Source organism: Euwallacea similis, chromosome 24, assembly GCF_039881205.1.
Source record: "Euwallacea similis isolate ESF13 chromosome 24, ESF131.1, whole genome shotgun sequence".
NCBI classification, from domain to species: Eukaryota; Metazoa; Arthropoda; class Insecta; order Coleoptera; family Curculionidae; genus Euwallacea; species Euwallacea similis.
The window spans coordinates 3143875-3164116 of NC_089632.1; the positions used below are offsets into that span (position 1 = coordinate 3143875).

General features: G+C 33.8%; 1 protein-coding gene across 7 annotated transcripts; it reads left to right on the top strand.

Annotated features, from left to right (window-relative positions):
* Positions 1-538: 538 nt before the first annotated feature.
* On the top strand, positions 539-18319 carry LOC136416763 (uncharacterized). 7 transcript variants are annotated; one of them, XR_010752736.1, is made up of 6 exons: positions 539-723; positions 1051-1177; positions 2948-3077; positions 4925-5061; positions 11108-11241; positions 17478-18319. XR_010752736.1 is itself a non-coding variant. In XM_066402110.1 (5 exons), the coding sequence occupies exons 3-5, from the start codon at positions 7733-7735 to the stop codon at positions 17489-17491; spliced, it is 342 nt and encodes a 113-aa protein (XP_066258207.1). In that variant the 5' UTR covers positions 6970-7447; positions 7500-7670; positions 7723-7732; the 3' UTR covers positions 17492-18319. The 7 variants fall into 7 exon arrangements, 1 of the variants encoding a protein (XP_066258207.1); XR_010752739.1 differs by lacking the exon at positions 2948-3077; XR_010752738.1 differs by lacking the exons at positions 539-723; positions 1051-1177 and adding an exon at positions 2498-2628.
* Positions 18320-20242: the final 1923 nt, after the last annotated feature.

Here is a 20242-nt window from a genome sequence, read left to right on the forward strand (position 1 = left end):
TGGAAATATTCTTTTCTTATAGGTGTTTATCGATATTTTACTTGTTACGTCATTTGTGAATCTGTGTGGCAAGCTTCTACAGATTTTTTTTCTTGATAATTTTGTGTGAATGACAATAATAACATTTATCCCGCCGGTCACGAAAGAGAATCACTAGGCGTTTTTGTTAATTGTCTACGCAAACATGAATTTCCAAACGGAATTCGTAAAACGGGAACTTTTTGAAAGTTTTGTTGTAACACTTAGAATAAACTTATAACTACTGTGTATAGAGTATTATTGTTATTAGTTGTTGGAGTACATGTAGAGGAGACAGAGTTCAAAAGAGAAAAGAGAGAGCTGCTTGTGTGATCAACTGTTCTATAGAGTTTTAGTTGAACAATGCGGAATGTATTGCCGGAAACCATTACGGAAAATATTATCCTGCTGTTGATTGAATTCTCTACAGAACCGGGATGATGCTCTGGTTCGCAGTGCACTGTCACTGTCATTAATGTGGGGGTGACAATGTACTGTGCGGCTGGCTCCGCTACAAATTCGTCAGTGATCGGATTCTAGAGTTGTTCGTTTATTTATTTACATTAATTGAAATGTGGAAATTAACAAATTAACATAAACGCGTGCGTTTGAAAGGAAAATATGGAATTTAAAATTGAAAAGCAAAAATAAAAGTGGTATCATCTTAGTCGATCGATAGAATATCTGTGGAATTAGAATTAGGAGGTAAGAAAGAAACAAAACTCATTGTCAAAGGAGTTTTTAGTAATTCTCCACTTTCAATAACTATTCTAATACTTACAGACCATACAAACTATTAATAAATATCCCTTTTTTCTAATGCAATCAAAACTTAATTTTGGTACCGTCCTAAAGAAGTTTTTTCATAAAGATCATTGTTTTGCCTCAAGTTGTACTTGTCATTGGAGGTTATCTCGTGTGAGTTGCAAGATTAGTGGGATTCCAATACTTTTGTGTTTAATTAATGATATTTTGAATATTACATTCTTCGTAGAAAGATACATACTATAGCTACCTGTCTCTTCTTTTCAGGACAAGAACTGCAGCCAAAGATATGAAATTGTGGTTCCACCATGAATGCAGTGAAAAAGATTGTACCATATCTAGGAAAGTGCAAGTTGCTTGCTAGTGGAAGTATTCCTGACAGCGACAGAAAAAGGTAGGAATTTAAAATTTTTATGGTTTTAGATTTGAACGAGAGTTACTATGCAAGGGATGAAAATAATTGTTATCAAAGAAACAATTTATATTCAAAATTAATCCAATGAATATTACAGCAGTGAGTTAATTTGAAAACGCCCCACTTTTGATATTTCTGGGATTATAGAAAATGTGTTAAAATACAAAAATAAGTGGATTTTATTTTCAAGAGGGATGTTTTTCTTTGGGATTTTTTTATTAAATTGGAAGTACTTTTTAGTAGGGGTGAAAAAAACCACTAAGATTTAAAATGGGTAGCAAAGTTGAGTGATACCTAATTTGAAAGGTTTTTTTAGGAAAAATAATGTTTAAAGCATAAAGAAGCTTCATTATTAATGGTATCGAAGAAAAATTAGTTATTAAGATGTTAATTATTCTAAAGGGCGTTTATTATTTGTCAAATAAGAATAAAGTGAATTGTTTTTACACTTTGATATTTCTAGAAGCTTACACTTGAATTTGCTTGCATGCAGTGATAAGTTTACTTAAGCTTTGTTGTGAATTATCATATGGACGTCACTTTTAATTTGTTTTTTTCCTTTTTTATAGTAAGACCTTAAAAGTGAATAGAATAATTACTTTTAAGAACGTTTCATACCAATATAGGTTCATAAACGTTTCGTTTTAAAGATATCGGGTGTGGAAAACTTTAGAAGAAATTTTAATTATTTTTCATAACTTTTTTAAAATAAATTTACCTAAGAACTATTAACGTTTTGTCGTAATTATTATTTAAGTGTTATGGATCAGGAATATGTAGTAATTTAAGATAGAAAATGAACTATATATTATTTTTAAGGAGATTCGGTAGGTATTAATATTTAATTTTTTAGATGATTTTAATATGTATATAAGATAAGAAGACATAGTGCTAAGGTAATAATGATTTTTATCACGATACAGGAGTTATGTGTATAAAATAGAATTGTAAATTTGGAATTGTTTGATGCGTACGTTATGTGAAATAATCGTGTCAAGACAATGGGTATTCATAGTAGAACGAATTAGGATTAAATGGTGGATGCGAAAGAAGATATTTTTATGTGTGGCGCCATCTGAGAACCTAGGTTACAAGTTTCTTTGTGTGTTTTTGCAGATTTCTTTTGGGTGTTTTTTTGCAGATTTCTTTTTGGTGTGTTTTTGCAGATTTCTTCTTCGTGTAAACTTGTAGATTTCTTGTTTGTGGTAATTTTCTGTACATCGTGCATGACAATAATGACATTTTTTAAATAATTGTGCTGTAAGAGTTTTTCGTTTGTTTATTTATATCGAAATGTGGAAGTTAACAAATTAACTTAAAAGCGTGCGTTTGAAAAAAAAAATGTGGAATTTAAAATTGAAAAGCACAACAATAAAAGTGGTGTCATCTTAGTCGATCCATAGAATATCCGTGGAATTAGAAATTAAGAGGTAAGAAAGAAAAGAAACTCATTATCAAAGGAGTTTTTAGTAATTGTAGACTTTCAATAACTATTGTATAATTTACAGATTAAATAAATTTGTATTTTTTTTCTAACGCAATGAAAACTTATTTTGGGTACCGTCGTAAAGCAGCTTATTGATAAAGATCTAATTTGTTTTGATTCAACTTGTACTTGTATTTTGAGGTTATCTAGTGTGAATTGTAAGATTGATGAGATTTCAATGTTCTTGTGGTTAACTAATGATATTGAATATTATATTTTTTGTAGAAACGTATGTACTATAGTTGCCTCTCTTTTCTTTTCAGGACAAGAATTACAGCCAAAGGATGTGAAATTGTGTGTGTGTGTCCATCCCGAATGCAGTGAAATGATTGTGCCATCTCGGAAAGTGGAAACTGTGTGCTAGTGGAAGTATTGTAACGGCGGCAGAAAAAGGTAGGAATTTAAAATTTTTATGGTGCTAGATTTGAATGAGAGTTACCATGCAATTGATGAAAATAATTGTTATCAAAGAAGCAATTTATATTGAAAACGAATTGAATGAGTATTACAACAGTGTATTAATTTGGAAACGAACCACTTGATATTTCTGGGATTATAGAAAACGTGTTAATATACAAAAATAAGAGGATTTTATTTCCAAGGGGGACTTTCTTTTGGGGTTTGGTATTAAATTGCAAGTACTTTCTAGCAGGGGAGGAACAATCACTAAGATTTTAAATAGGTTGAGTGATACCTAATTTTTTTATTTATTTTTTTTCTTTTTATTAAAAGGTTTTGGGGAGAAATTATATTTAAACCGTAAATAAGCTTCGTTACTAAATGTTTTAGGAAAATTGATGTTTAAACTGTAAAGAAGTTTCGTTATGAAAGGTTTTTAGGAAAAATGATGTTTCCTTATTAAAGGTATTCAAGAAAAATTGTTTATTAAGATGTTAATTATTCCAAAGGGCCTTTATTATTTGTTGAATGAGAATAAAGTGAATTGTTTTTAAATTTTGATATTTATTGAAGCTTTTATTTGAGTTTGCTTGCACGTAGTTGTAATTTTTGCAGGTAAATTTGCTTAAGGTTTTTGTGATTTATCATACAGCTTTTATCTTGATTTGTTCTTTTACTTTTTTGTAGTAAGACTTTAAAAGTGAATAGAATAATTCCTTTTAAGAACGTTTCATACCAATATAGGTTCATAAACGTTTTGTTTAATGAATTGGGTGTGGAAAACTTTAGAAGAAATTTTAATTATTTTTCATACTTTCTTAAAATAAATTTACCTATGAAATATTAACGTTTTATCGTAATTATTATTTGAGTGTTATGGATCAGGAATATGTAGTAATTTAAGATAGAAAATAGACTATATATTATTTTTAAGGAGATTCGGTAGGTATTCATATTTAATTTTTTAGATGATTTTAATATGTATATAAGATAAGAACACATAGTGCAAAGGTACTAATGATTTTTATCACGATACAGGAGTTATGCGTATAAAATAGAATTGTAAATTTGGAATTGCTTAATGCATATGTTATGTGAAATAATTGCGTTAAGACAATGGGTATTCATAGCAGGACCAATTAGGATTAAATGGTGGATGCGAAAGAAGAGAGATTTTTCTGTGTGGTGCCATCTGGGAATCTGGGTTGCAAGTTTCTTCTTTGTGTGGTTTTGCAGATTTCTTTTTGGTGTGTTTTTGCAGATTTCTTCTTCGTGTAAACTTGTAGATTTCTTGTTTGTGGTAATTTTCTGTGCATCGTGCATGACAATAATGACATTTTTTTATAATTGTACTGTAAGAGTTTTTTGTTTGTTTATTTATATCGAAATGTGGAAATTAACAAATTAACTTAAAAGCGTGCGTTTGAAAAGAAAATGTGGAATTTAAAATTGAAAAGCACAACAATAAAAGTGGTGTCATCTTAGTCGATCCATAGAATATCCGTGGAATTAGAAATTAAGAGGTAAGAAAGAGAAGAAACTAATTGTCAAAGGAGTTTTTAGTAATTGTCAACTTTCAATAACTATTGTAGTATTCGCAGATTAGATAAATTTGACTTTTTTCTAACGCAAGGAAAACTTATTTTGGGTACCGCCTTAAAGCAGCTTTTTGATAAAGATCATACTGTTATGATTCAACTTGTACTTGTAATTTGAGGTTGTCTAGTGTTGAGTTGCAAGATTGGTGAGATCCCAATATTCTTGTGTTTAACTAATGCTATTGAATATTATATTCTTCGTGTAAAACGTATGTACTATAGTTTCCTCTCTTTTCTTTTCAGGACAAGAACCGCAGCAAAAGGATGTGAAATTGTGTGTGCGTGTGTGTGTCCACTCGGAATGCAGTGAAATGATTGTGTCATCTCAGAAAGTGGAAACTGTTTGCTGGTGGAAGTATTGCTGATGGCGACAGAAAAAGGTAGGAATTTAAAATTTTTATGGTGTTAGATTTGAAGGAGAGTTACTATGCAATGAAAGAAAATAATTGTTATCAAAGAAGTAATTTATATCGAAAAGAATTGAACGAGTATTACAACAGTGTATTAATTTGGAAACGAACCACTTGATATTTCTGGGATTATAGAAAAGGTGTTAATATACAAAAATAAGAGGATTTTATTTCCAAGGGGGACTTTCTTTTGGGGTTTGGTATTAAATTGCAAATACTTTCTTGTAGGGATGGGAACAATCACTAAGATTTTAAATAGGTTGAGTGATATCTAATTTTTTTATTTATTTTTTTTCGTTTTATTGAAAGGTTTTGGGAAAAATGATGTTTAAACCGTAAAGAAACTTCGTTACTAAATGTTTTGGGAAAAATGATGTTTCCTTATTAAAGGTATTCAAGAAAAATTATTTATTAAGATGTTAATTATTCCAAAGGGCCTTTATTATTTGTTGAATAAGAATAAAGTGAATTGTTTTTAAACTTTGATATTTATGGAAGCTTTTACTTGAATTTGTTTGCAAGTAGTTGTAATTTTTGCAGGTAAGTTTGCTTAAGGTTTTTGTGATTTATCATACAGCTTTTACCTCGATTTGTTCTTTTGCTTTTTTGTAGCAGGACTTTAAGAGTGCATAGAATAATTACTTGGAAGAACATTTCATACCAACATAGGCTCGTAAACGTTTGGTTTTGAAGATATCGGGTGTAGAAAATTTTAGAACAATGAGGTTATTTTCATAACGTTCTTAAATTAAAATTACCTATGTACTATTAACGTTTTGTTACAAAAAAGTGGGCCACGGTATTTAGTATTTCATGTTGTGTTTTATTATTGCAAGTTCTAAAATTGAAGGAATTCTAACCTAGATGAAGATTCGCGGTTTTTTTGCGACGTTGCCAGTTCCTCCCTTTTCTCCCAAAACGAAAATGAATGATTTAATTTTCATTTGATCTTTGAATTTCACGGTGAAATAGCACATTTAACAAATTCATTGCTCAGGGAAATTATTTATCATCATATTTTAAATAGGAAAAACCATCCCAGAGGTGTTTCGGGCAGTTAATGTGTTAAAAAACACCTAAGAAACCGATGATGTATCAATTATTACTATTAGGTCATGAGTATTTGCATTTACTCGATTTAAATGGTTGTTTTAATAATTATTATGAAAATTTGGAAACAAAAACACGTGTAGTAAAGGATACCGAGGAAGGAATAGTAATAATTGATACATGATTGATTTATTAGTGGTTTTTTAACACATTTACTGCCCGAAACACCTGGGGTGGTTTTGTCTATTTGAGATATGATGATGAATGAATTTCCGGAACAGGGAATTTGGGGAAGGTGTGAAAATGATAATTTTTGAGAGAAAGGGGGGGAATGGGGGATATTTTTGCAGAGAAAACTGGGGATTTTCATCCGGGTTAGAATTTCTTGAGATTTTAGGATTTTTTGCACAAGCCGGCAACACTGTACGGCACCGGGCCCAAAGAGGGCCCGGACAAAGTGACGGACGCAACGCAAAGTTACGTGGAGGCGATTGGCCTCCAGGTAACTTGGCGAGGAGTCGGCCAGTTTGGCCGACCCCTCTTTGGGGGTCTTCAACCTCGTTTTTCGGATTCGGCAGAACGACAACGTCGACATATCGGAGTCATCCCCTTAGAGAGCGGGGGAACGCGGGAATTATTCATGGGGCCAGCATGAATAAGGCCTTTGTTCCCGGCGCTTTCCGAAAAGATGGCGGCGACATGCGCCGCTGCCGTTAACTGGTCTCGAATCCCGAGTAGATGAAGACGGTGGGAATCGGCAAAAGCGCGAATGTCTATACACTTGTTTCTTTGGAAGCGGTGGGTTTTTCGCGTGGCGCCATCTTTTAAGGGTTCGGAAAGGTAGTTAAAACGGTAAAAGACGAGAATGGGATAACCTCTCAGATCGTCACGAGTATTCCGAAAAAGTAAATAAAGATGTAAAATTTTGGACGTTAATTATTAAATAATAAGAAAATTGATTATCTGCGGGATTCAAGATCAGAAGATTAGGATCCAGAAATTTCCAGAGTGAGAAAAAGTAAAGAAATACTGGATTTTTGGATAATATTTACTCTAACAACGGAATTGGAAATGGTACCGTGGATGGGAAAATATTACAACAAAAAGGTAAATTAAGGACTTAAAAGCATACATTTCCAGAAAGCAAACAGAGGGAGTTATTAAAAAACAGAGCACAGAAAGAAATGGTCTGGAACAAGTAACTTTTTGGTTAGGTTTACGAGCAGGAGATTAGTAGTGAGGGTCCTCAAAGGAAAACCTAAGAGGATAGATGGAAAGTTTAACCTAGATATTAGAAAGAAAGAAGGTGGGTTGCTCCACAGATTTGATATAAATAAGATACACCATTAAGATTATAGTGGATTTCCTCGACAGATCAACAATGACGAAGGAGCCAGAGGTAGACACACTTAACTTTATCCAAAATTTATACGGAAAGTTGTATTATTGCCCATATTCATGGATAGGAAAGAAACATTTTTGAGTGGAGGACCGAAAAGAATCTAGGTTAAGAGCAAAAAGATACCAAGGTAGTACTTTGTAGCTTTATCGAAGAATAGTGCTTTATTTATTTCTTCTTAGCGAAAAGGATATGATTTATAAGGGAAGGAAAGAGAGTCGTTACTTGGATACATGGAAATTTGAAAGACAAAAATTGGAAATTACAAGAAGAGCAAAAGTGAAAATGATCGAAAAAGCTGACTGGGGCCGAGTAAAGGGAAAAAGAAAGGCAGCCAAAGTATTTTTTCACAAGGAAGAAGAAATACGAGATTTGGAGGATTGCAAGTAAGTGGATTATTAGGAGCTTGCTTTTTGTCTTAAGAGGAATAGGAATTTCCCAGTTATTTTGATGCATCAGAAGGAAATTTGATTAATTTAAAAGGAATTGTGTGAAAAATTGTCCCACAACTTATGGATTATTTTGGAATTGAATATTTGGAAAAATAGAGTATTTAATTGGAGCACCGTACTACCGCAAAGGGTAATTTTATTTTGAATTTGTATGTCAGTACAGGAGGTAGGGTGCTTCATGGATATTTGGAAAATTCACCATTATAAGTATTATTTGACATAATTTGTTTAAAAGGTGAGATAACAGGTGTTATTATAAATTGAAAATTAGAATTTATTTGTATACACATAGTGAAAGTATATTATTTTTGAATTAGTAAATATTGTAGGAATTGTGAATTACATTATGATTATTATTTAAGTGTTGAGGATAAAGATGTAGTAATTTAGGATAGAAAATAAATTTGTTATATTATTTTTTAAGGGGAAAAACTAGATACATTTTTGTAAGTATTGATATTTAATTTTTTAGAAGATTTGAATATTTATATAAGATAGGAAATGATAGTGGTAAGGTACTAATAATTTTAGTGAGGATATAGAAATTATGTGTATAAACTCGAATTGTAAATTTGAAATTGTAGATGTATTTGCTAAGTGAAGTAATTGTATTAAAATATTAGGTATTCATAGTAAGTAAAGGTAGGGATATAGTACTGGATTTCTTAGGGTATTTTTTTTTTGAGGGAGTGGAAAAATGTACTAGAAACATACAAACAGAATGTAAAACTTCAAAGAAACTGGATAGGATAGCAATTAGGTGTGAAGGGTGGATGCGAAAGAAGAGTAGGGATTTAAACATAAGAATAGGACTTTATTTATTATATGGAAGGATAATACGAGCATTTGTAAGAAAAATGGGAATGAATGAGAAAGAATGTATATTAGAAAAGTAGAATTTGCCAGTAGGTCATTTATGTATTTATAGTTCATAAGAAAGTAAAGATTGTTACTTTTGAATTTTAACAGTAGAGGTGAGGAAGAACTTATGTATATTTGAGAGGTAAATAAGAGGAGCTTTAGAAGGAACAAATGAAAACGTACATTAAAATTAGAGATAATTTATGGAAAACCTATTTGGAATGATAGAATAAGGGAAGTTATTACTTTATTATATTTTATTAGTATTAGTAAGTAGTGATTGTGAACTGGGAGCTTCTTAAAATTCCAGAAGAGCTTTTGGAGGAGCTAGAAAAGCTATTTTGGCAATTTTTCCTGGAAGATCTTTGGAAAAACACTGTTTTTTCAGGATAACTTGGGAAGTCTTGGACAAAATGGTGAACAGGATGTTTTGACTGAAATTGTGGAGTCAGGAAAATTGACTATGGGAAAAAACCGAGATTGTGGAGTCCTAAAAGGGATTTAACTGGAACTAGGGATGATTAATTTAGAGGATTTAGGGATTCGGTGCTTTTAAAAATTTGTAAGAAGTTCAGGAAGGAAGGGAACTGGTCAGTGGAGATAACATTTTTTCTGAAAGAAGAGAAGTGGAAAAGACTTATGCAAGTGAAGCGAGAAGTAGAGATTGGAGTACGAAGGTGCAGTAGTCATTGTATAAGACATGAGAGAAAAGACAACTAACAAGATTGGTTTATTTCGAGGAGAGTGGGGAAAGAGGTCTTCTTAAGAAGACATTAAAAGGAAGATGGATTATAGAACATTAGAGATTTTAAGGATTTTTAAAGAAATGGTCTTAATTATTTCTAAATTAGAATACTATTTAGGGATAAGTAGGATATTTATTAGTTTTTAACTTTTGTAAATGTAACATTGAAAGAGACAGTTAAGGGGACAAAGAAGGGTAGGTCGACGTAGCCTTTTTAAAATAATAGGAGGCTCCACATAATTTGCACACAAGTGGGCCAAGTGTGCAAATTATTGGGGTAACATTAAAATTGCTAGTTTGTTTTTCTATGCTGCGTTTTGAAGAAACACGGAAAAGTATTTTATATTTGTGCGTTTTACACATTATTTTTAAATTGAAGAATTTTTCACGAGTGCTTTAGTCTTTCGTTAGAGAGATCATTATTTGTCATTTTATTTTAATTATACATCGTGTCGGGGAAATAACTTCGGAATAGAAAAAAGGAAGAAGATTCGTAAACGTAACTATTTTGATTTCTTTGGAAAAAGAGAGATACATTTAAAGAATTGGCAATGTGTCTTTTAGTTTGTTTCATTTGGATACTTCTTTAGAATTCGAAAATTAGAATAAGAGAAATTAAAGTAGGAAAGTTATTTCCCTAACACTCCGTACATTTAGGATAAGTGGGTGTCATCGTTGGTCATTATAAGTAACGAGACGAGGAAGTAACGAAAAGAAAGAGGACGGGATGATTCCCGCGCATTTTCGGAAGTTATCGTACCGAGGGAACCATCAGAACCGACATCTGCACCGAAAATTGACGTTCGAAGTTTGCACGAGAGAAACGGAAGACGAAAAGTAGGTCGCGAGGAACGCATCGCGTAGCTCGACCATTTTCTGTCAAAAAGAACTTTTTGACAGAGCGGAGAGAGGTTACGTCGCCATATTTACTTTGTATTTCGAAGAAGTTAAGGCGTATGACTAATTTTTAACAAAATTAGTCTAATCGTTCGACAAATGAACAATAATTGTAGAAAATGTCGTCCATTCACTTGAACGTACAAATTTACCAGAACTCCGATACTTTCGAAGACATCGCGGAGAACCGGTGGGGTGATAACTGCACACTGCTCAAATTCGTCCTTTGAGACTTTGATTAGGTGTGCTTACGGTGTAAAAGTGTTATTTTATAAAACTGGGAACAAGAAGGAACCCACCCAGGGGCGTCAGGCGTGGGGGCCGAGGTGGGTAAATATGCTCGGTACTGGAACTTACGAAAGGAATGACTACATTCTCGAAGACAAACTAAGGTTATTCGAGCTGTGGATGAAGGAATTTGTCTAACAAGTAAAGCAGCTTTTTGATAAAGATGTGATTGTTTTGAGTCAACCGGTACTCATATTCTGAGGTCATGTAGTGAGATTTGCCACGATGAAATGTAAAGGTTTCAAAGTTCTCATGTTTAAGGATATTGAATATTAAATTCTTCGTGGAAAGTATGTGCTAAAGTAGCCTCTCTTTTCCTTCCAGGACAAGAACTGCAGCCAAAGGATGTGAAATTGTGTGTGTGTGTGTCTACCTCGAATGCAGCGATAAAGATGGTGTGATCTGGGAAAGTGCAAGGTGCCTACCAATGGAAGTATTCCGGAAGGCGACAGAAAAAGGTAGGAATTTAAAATTCTTATTGTGTCAGATTTGAGGGTTAAGCAGTTGAAGAAAATAATATTGAAAAGAATTGGAAAGAGTATTCTAACAGGGTGTTAATTTGAAAACGAACCACCTCTGATATTTCTGGGGTTATAGGAAAAGTGTAAATATACAAAAATAAGTGGATTTTATTTTCAAAAGGAGTTTCTTTTGGGGTTTTCTATTAAATTGCAAGTACTTTTTAGCAGAGGTGGAAACAACCACTAAGATTTTAAATAGGTGAAGTGATACCTAATTTTTTAAAGAATGTTTTGTCTTTTTATTAAAAGTTTTGGGGAGAAATGATATTTAAACCGTAAAGAAGCTTCGTTACTAAATGTTTTAGGAAAATTAATGTTTAAACAGTAAAGAAGTTTCGTTAAGAAAGGTTTTTGGGAAAAATGATGTCTAAACAGTAAAGAAGCTTCGTTACTAAATGTTTTAGGAAAATTGATGTTTAAACAGTAAAGAAGTTTCGTTAAGAAAGGTTTTTGGGAAAAATGATATCTAAAGAGTAAAGAAGCTTCGTTACTAAATGTTTTGGGAAAAAGATGTTTTCTTATTAAGGGTATCCAAGAAAAATTGTTTATTAAGATGTTAATTATTCCAAAGGGCCTTTATTATTTGTGGAATAAGAATAAAGTGAATTGTTTTTAAAGTTTGATATTTATCGAAGCTTTCACTCGAATTTGCTTGCATGCAGTTATAATTTTTGCAGGTAAGTTTGCTTAAGGTTTTTGTGATTTATGATACAGCTTTTACCTCGATTTGTTTTTTTGCTTTTTTGTAGCAGGACTTTAAGAGTACATAGAATAATTACTTGGAAGAACATTTCAAACCAACATAGGCTCGTAAACGTTTTGTTTTGAAGATATCGGGTGTGGAAAATTTTAGAACAATGAGGTTATTTTTATTTATAACGTTCTTAAATTAAAATGACCTATGTACTATTAAAGTTTTGTTACAAAAAAGTGGGCCACAGTATTTAGCTTAGTATTGCATGGATGTGTTTTTATTATTGCAAGTTCTAAAATTGAAGGAATTCTAACCTAGATGAGGATTCGCGGTTTTTTTTGCGACGTTGCCAGTTCCTCCCTTTTCTCCCAAAACGAAAATGAACGATTTAATTTTCATTTGATCTTTGAATTTCACGGTTAAATAGCACATTTAACAAATTCATTGCTCAGGGAAATTATTTATCATTCTATTTTAAATAGGAAAAACCATCCCCGATGTGTTTCGGGCAGTAAACGTGTTAAAAAACACCTAATAAACCGAAGATGTATCAATTGTTACTATTGGGTCATGAATATTTGTATTTACTCGATTTAAATAGATCTTTTGACAATTATTATGAAAATTTCGAAACAGAAACAAGTGTAGTAAAGGATACCGATGAAGGAACGGTAATAATTGATACACGATCGATTTATTAGTTTATATAGGTTTTTTAACACATTTACTGCCCGAAACACCTCTGGGGTGGTTTTGTCTAATTGAGATATGATCGAATGTGCTATTTCACCGTGAATTTGGGGATGGTTTAAAAAACATGATTGAGAGAAAAGGGGGGAATTGGGAACTGTTGGCAGAGGAAACTGGGGATTTCGATCCGGGTTAGGATTTCTTGCACAAGCCGGCAACACTGTACGACACCGGGCCCAAAGAGGGCCCGGCAAAGTGACAGACGCGACGCAAAGTTACGTGGAGGCGATTGGCCTCCAGGTAACCTGGCGAGGAGTCGGCCACTTTGGACCGACCCCTCTTTGGGGGTCTTCACCCTCGTTTTTCGGATTCGGCAGAACGACACCGTCGAGAACACATCGGAGCCATCCCCTAGAAAGCGGGGGAACGCGGGAATCTTTCATGGGGCCAGCATGAAAGATGCCTTAGTTCCCGGCACTTTCCGATAAGATGGCGGCGACATGCGTCGTTGCCGTTAACTGGTCTCGAATCCCGAGTAGATGAAGACGGTGGGAATCGGCAAAAACGCGAATGTCTATACGCTCGTTTCTTTGGAAGCGGTGGGTTTTTCGCGTGGCTCCATCTTTTAAGGGTTCGGAAAGGAAGTTAAAACGGTAAAAGACGAGAAAGGGATAACCTCTCGGATCGTCACGAGTATTCCGAAAAAGTAAATAAAGACGTAAAATTTTGGACGTTAATTTATTAAAAAATAAAAGAATGGATGATCTACGGGATTCAAGATGAGAAGATTGGGATCCAGAAATTTACTCTGTAACAGAGTAAGAAAAAGTAAAGAAATACCGGAATTTTGGATAATATTTACTGGAACAGTGGAATTCGAAATGGAAACGTGGATGGGGAAATATTACAAAGAAAGAGGTAAATTAAAGACCTAAAAGCAAACATTTACAGGAAGCAAACGGAGGGGCTCACGGAAAAACAGAACACAGAAAGAAAGGGTCTGGAGCAAATACCTTTTAGGTTAGGTTTACGAGCACCAGATTAGTAGTGAGGTTCTTCAACAGAAAACCCAGCAGGAAGGATCGAACATTTAACCTACAAATTAGGAAGAAAGAAGGTGGGTTGCCCCACAGTTTTGACATAAAATGATGGAACCATTAAGATCATAGTGGATTTCCTCGACAGATCACCAATGACGGAGGGGCCAGAGATATAGACAAGGAACTTTACCAAAAACTTGTATCGAAAGTTGGATTATTGCCCAAATTCAAGGATAGGAAGGATAGATTTTTCACCGGAGTAGTCGGATTCAAAAGAACTTAAGTTAAGGGCAAAAAGATAGCAAGGTAGTACTTTGTAGTTTTATCGAAGGACAGTGGTTTATTTATTTCCTCTTAGCAAAAAGAATAAGATTTATAAGGGAAGGAAAGAGGAAGCTCACTAGATGGATACATGGAACTTTGGCAAGAGAGAAGTAGGAAATTACGAGAACAGCAAAAGTGAAAATGATCGAAGAAGCTGACTGGGGCCCAGGAAAGGGAAAAAGATAAGGGCCAAAGTATTTTTTCACAAGGAAGGAGATTGTGAGATTTGGAGGATTGCAAGTAAGTGGAACATTACGAGATTGCTTTCTTATGTTAAGAAGAATAGGAATTTGCTTGTAGTTAATAAGTAATTTGTGAGTTTAATTTTGAAAGTTAATTAAGAATTTTCTAGTGTCTAGTGATGTATCAGAAAGATATTTGATTAATTTAAAAGGAAATGTGTGAAAAATTGTACCATAACTTATGGATTATTGTGGAATTGTAATTTGAGAAAGTAGAGTATTTAATTGGGGCACCATATTACTGTAAAGGGTGATTTTATAAGTTAGTACAGTAGGTAGGGTGTTTGATTGGTATTTGGAAATGTAAGGTGAAATGTTCACCATTATAAGTATTATTAGAAATAATTGAGGATTAGATTTTATTTATATAAACATAGGAAAAGTATATTATTTTTAAATTAGTAGATATTGTAGGAATTGTGAATTACATTGTGATTATTATTTAAGTGTTAGGGATAAAGATGTAGTACTTTAGAATAGAAAGTAAATTGGATGTATTATTTTTTATAGGAAAAACTAGGTACATGATTTGTAATTGTTTAGAAGATTTGAATATTTATATCAGATAGGAAAGCATAGTGTAAAGGTACTGGTGATTTTTGTGAAGGTACAGGAATTATGTATTTGAAATTGTCGATGCATATGCTAGGTGAAGTAATTCGGTTAAGACATTAGGGGTATTCATAGTAAGTTTAAGTAGGTAGGGACATAGGAAAGGATTTTTTAGGCAATTTTTCTTTTGAGGGAGGAGATATAGGTGGAAAAATGTAACAGAAACATGCACATAGAATGTAAAACTGCCAAATTTGTGAGAAATTGGAAAAGATAGGAATTAGAAGTAAATGGTGGGTGCGAAAGAAGAGGAGGGATTTAAACATAAGAATAGGAATTTATTTATTATATGGAAGGATAACTTGAGCATATGTAAGAAAAATGGGAAGGAATGTATATTGGAAAAGTAGAATTTGCCACTAGGTTATTTATGTATTTATAGTTAATAAGAAAGTAAAGTTTATTTCTTGTGAATTTCAAGGATAAGAGTAAGAAAGTACATGTATTTCAGAGGGAAGTAATTAGAGCTTTTAGAAGGAACATGTAAATTAAAATTAGTGATATTTATAAGGGTATTAGGTAACTTGTGAGAAACAAGTTTGTAAGGATAGAATAAGGGAAGTTGCATTATTATATTTCATTAGTGTTAGTATGTAGTCATTAGATATGTGTCAGCTAGGAGCTTCCTAAAATTGTAGAGGAACTTTAGGGCCTAGAAAAGCCATTTGAGGAATTTTTCCCGGAGGATATTTGGAAAAAGTCTGTTTTTAAGGATAACTTGGGGATCCTTGGACAAAATGGTGAACGAAATTTATTCACCGAAATTGTGAGGTCTTAGAAAGGATGTAACCGGAATTAAGGAAGAAGAACTTGGGAGATTTAGCAAAGGGGAAGATTTGAAAGAGGCTTAGGAAGGGGCCGGAACTGGTGAAGGGAGATAAGATTTATTCTGAAAGATGAGGAAAACTGGAAAAAGACTTGGAAGAAAAAAGCATTTCCAGCAGTGGACAAGTCAAGTGAGAAGTAGAGATTGGAGCACTGTGGTGCAGTATTCATTGGAGAAGAGAAGAGATAAGAAAAAAGGTGGAAAATATGATTGGTTTATTTTGAGTATAGTGGGCAAAGTGATAAGATGAATTTAAACGATATAGCGAATAAGGTCTTCTTAAGAAAGCATTGAAAGGAAGATGAATTTGAACGATTTTTAAATTAAGATATTATGTATATAGGATAATTTTTGTGAATGTAACATTAATAGAGAATAAGAGGGACAGAGGAGGGTAGGCTGAAGGGGCCTTTTTAGGATGGCCCACATAATTTGCACACAAGTGGGCCACGTGTGCAAATTATTGGGGTATTATTAAACTGGCACTACTAGTAGGTACTTTTACGGTTCTAAAGGATTTATTAGAACTGGGAAAGTTAAGAAAAAGAGAGGTAGGGAATTGCTCGTTTGCTCGTTTACTTTTCCAAATTTGTACTACATTTTATGATTGATTAGTATTTTATACTGCGTTTCCTATAGTAGTAGATTCTTTGTGTAGTTCACGTACTGTGTGGGTGAGATATAACTTGTATTATTTTAGAAATTTATTAGTGCTTTAGTCTTGTGTGAAATAGACTGTTAGGACGTAGGTTCTACTTGAATTGTACAGGGTATAGGGAAATAACTTTGTCAAATTTAACCGACGATCGAGAACATTATTTGGAACGAAGAGTTCTTTTGAACAGAAAAGAGAAACGTTTGTAAATTGACGAATTATTATTTAGAATTAGAAAATTAGAACGGCTAACCGGAACTAACCACGATTAAAATAGGTAGTAGAAAAGTAGCAAAGTTATTTCCCCAACACTGTACATGTACGCCATGTGTATAATTCTTGGCGGGTTCCGATTGACGAATTTTAGGTTAGCGTTAGGAGTCAGCTGTGGTAATTTACACGAGAGAAATAGAAGATGAGAAGTAAGTCGCAATTCGATCATGTGATTTGGAATGACAGAGTAGAGTGAGGTTATATTAATTTATTTATTACTATTTTTAAGTTTGAAGATTTCGATTGAAAATTTGGGCAATTTTTTAAGAAAAGAAGTGTAATTGTTTAAAACATTGATAATAATTGTGGAAAACGCGGTCCACCCATTTGAAAGTTGAAGTATACCAGAACTTTGATACTTTGGAAGACATTGTCGAGAACTTGTGGGGTGATAATTGCACACTGCCCCAATTCGTTCCTTGGGGCTTTGATTAAGTGTGTCGATTGTCTCGGAAGTAATTTTTGAAAACTGGGGACAAGAAGTAACCCACTGGTGTAAATTGGAATTGGTCGAAGGATTCCACATAACATTCTCGAAGATAAACTGAGGTTATACGAGCCATGGCTCCATCACCTCGGACATAACCCCATTGTACTTCGTCAGGGTGTGGGGATGAAGGTATTTGTGGAACAAGTAATGGTGCCTTTGGAAGTATTTGAGGATTATTTGTATTTTAGATTTGCATAGTTTGAGAATTTGCACATTCCGAGCTATGAAACTAGGTATTATGACTGAGGAGTGATGGAAATGATGGATTCGAAAGATTATTATGTGGTGTCTCATGGGACTAGGTGCAATGAATTGTCATTGTTTCAGATTCCGAAGGATGAAGTACTCGGAACACTTGCATTTGGTGATAGGTGCCATGAGATAAGTCGAGGGGACAATGTCTTCAAGAAAGCATTGAAGGTTTGAAGCTTCTTAATTAATTTTGTGAGAAAACAGATGAAATGCATACAGTAACTGAGAAAGGAAAAGGGAGAAATGGAAGGATCCAATGGTAGGTAAGTGATGAAAGTAAGAAGTAGTGATAGGTGGAGGGATTTGAGAAGAAGAGTATTTTGTGAGGAACGAAAAGTGAATTGTACTTTTTCCTCTAAATTTGAGAGTCGAGTAGATGTGTAATTGGTACTCGAGCAGTACAGTTTGTGATATTGTGTGGTTCTTTAGCATTGCTCATGACTCGTGTAACAAGAAATGGTGGATTCTTTTGAATTGTAAAAGGGGTTAAGGGATAAATAAATGGAAAGATTTGAAAGTACATTGAAGAGTACTAGTTTCTTAATGAATTTTTGAGAGAAACATATGAATTTAGTAAAAGTGCAACGAAACTTTTCGTTCCTAGATAGGAAATGAGTGTGTTTTCGATTTGATGATTATGAAAAGTGTTATTTTTGATAAAAGATGAAATTTAAAATTGAAACAACTAATTTTCTATGGTTTATGTATTATTTAACTGATTTTTGATAACATTTCTGTTTGTATTCTACTAACTGGATATTATATTTATTAAATTTGTGACTCTTTTTGTATTACTTTTGATGAGTCGAAAGAGTATTTGTCGAGGTGATACATTAGAGTGGTGGTAAATTTAGTAATTTTTTGTGTATGTATTATTTTTTAAGAAGCTTTTAGAACTAAAAGAAGGGTGTTTCTTCTGACTGCAACTAATAAAAGCAGAATTGAAGGATTTTGTGTGAGATTATTTCTAAACCTGTTACCCGATGAATAGGAAAGTGGTCTTTTGGGATTCGTGAGAGGATTGGGTTTATGCATTTTTGTCTTATTTTGTGGAAATGTAGTAACTTTTTATAGGTATTGTCTATATTTTTGGAAACATTCCCCGCAGTATTATGACTGATTTAGAGCTTGTACTTTGTATATTTAGTATTTACTGATTGGATATTATTGGTTTTTCTATGAATGAAGAAGAGATACATGGTCTGCATTATATTGAGAGATGAGTAAAGTGTTTCTAAAGACATGTACTCTTATTTATTTATAATTAGAGTATAGTTTAGATATTTAAAAAAAAGTGACACATTAAAGGGTGGTATATATTGATTATTAAATTGTATTGTGAGGGTCAGGATGCACTGTGGAAATTTGGGGATGTAGGGAAGATAGAGAAACTAAAGTAATTTGTATTCTGATGATTTGACTGTCTATTGGGAAATTGAATAACTTTGAATTTTGAAGTAAAGGGGAGATTATTTTTTGGGAAAGGCCAACAAGTGATTTAGATTTTTTGACTTAGAGTGTGTAGTAGATTTAGGGGGACATTTTCAGTGTGATTTTTCATTTTTTAGATTTTCACGGGTGTTAGTATTAATTTGTAATTATTTAGATAGAACTATTGAGATAATTTTTGTATTTCTTTATTGCTGAGATGATGTATTACTTTATTTATTTGTCTGATACTGCGGGGAAAGAGATTAGATGATTTGGAAAGTATTTTAAAAAAAAAGGGACATTCTTGATGAGGGATAAGGGACAGGAGTATTTGGATATTATAAAAAAAGGATGAGGGACAGGAGTACGGGAACATTAAAAAAAAGGGATGAGGGAGAGGAGTATGGGAACATTATAAAAAGGGATGAGGGAGAGGAGTATTTGGATATTATAGAAGAGGGATAAGGGGCAGGAGTATGGGAACATTTTAGAAAAGGGATGAGGGATGGGAGTACACGGAATAAGGATGAAGGATAAGAGTGTATTAAAAGGGGATGGAAGAGATTAAGAGGAAGGATAAAGGGGGGACTAGAAAGGGATGAGAGATAAGGTGAGTATTATGAAGGAGCAGAGAGGATTGGCAGGATAGGAGAAGAAGACGATGCTGAAGCAGAAAAGGGGGACTAGAGAGGATATAGATTTTAAGAAGGAGGGGGAATGGGGACTTTTATGAGGGATGAAGGAAGGGGGGCATTAAAAGAAAGGGAAGGAAGGCTAGAAGGTGAGTATTTTAGAAGGGATGAAGGATAAGAAGAGCTTGGGAAAAGGGAGGATAAGAGAGGGAGGATAAGAGAGGGAGGGGGATTGAAGGCTTTTGGAAGGAAGGTGGGATTATGAAGGGGATGGAAAAGGAACGAGGAAAGGATGGGGGAGTGGGATAGGGATGAGAAGAGAGGGGACTAGGAAGGGAGCTAAGAAGGTGCGAGAGGGGAAAGGGGGATTATAGGGATGAGGGAAAGGAGTATTTGAATTGGGAAGGGAAAGGGATGAAGGATAGGAATTTGTGAACATTAGGGAAAGGAGTATTGATATTACAGTGAGGGAAGAGAGTATTGATACAATGGGGGACGAACGATGAGGGACAGGAGTACTAGAACATTGGGGGAAAGAAGTATTGCTATTATTGGTGTGGGAAGAGAGTATTGATACAATGGGGGACGAACGATGAGGGAGTGGAGTATTCCAACGGGGGAGAAAAGGACGAGGGACAGGAGTAAGCTAACTAGAGATTGAGAAAGGAAGGGATTAAGAAGCGAGACGGAGGAATAGGGATGAGGGACAAGAGTGTGTAGATATTATTAAAAGGGATGATGAATAGGGGACTAGTGGGAAGGGGATTATAGTGCTAT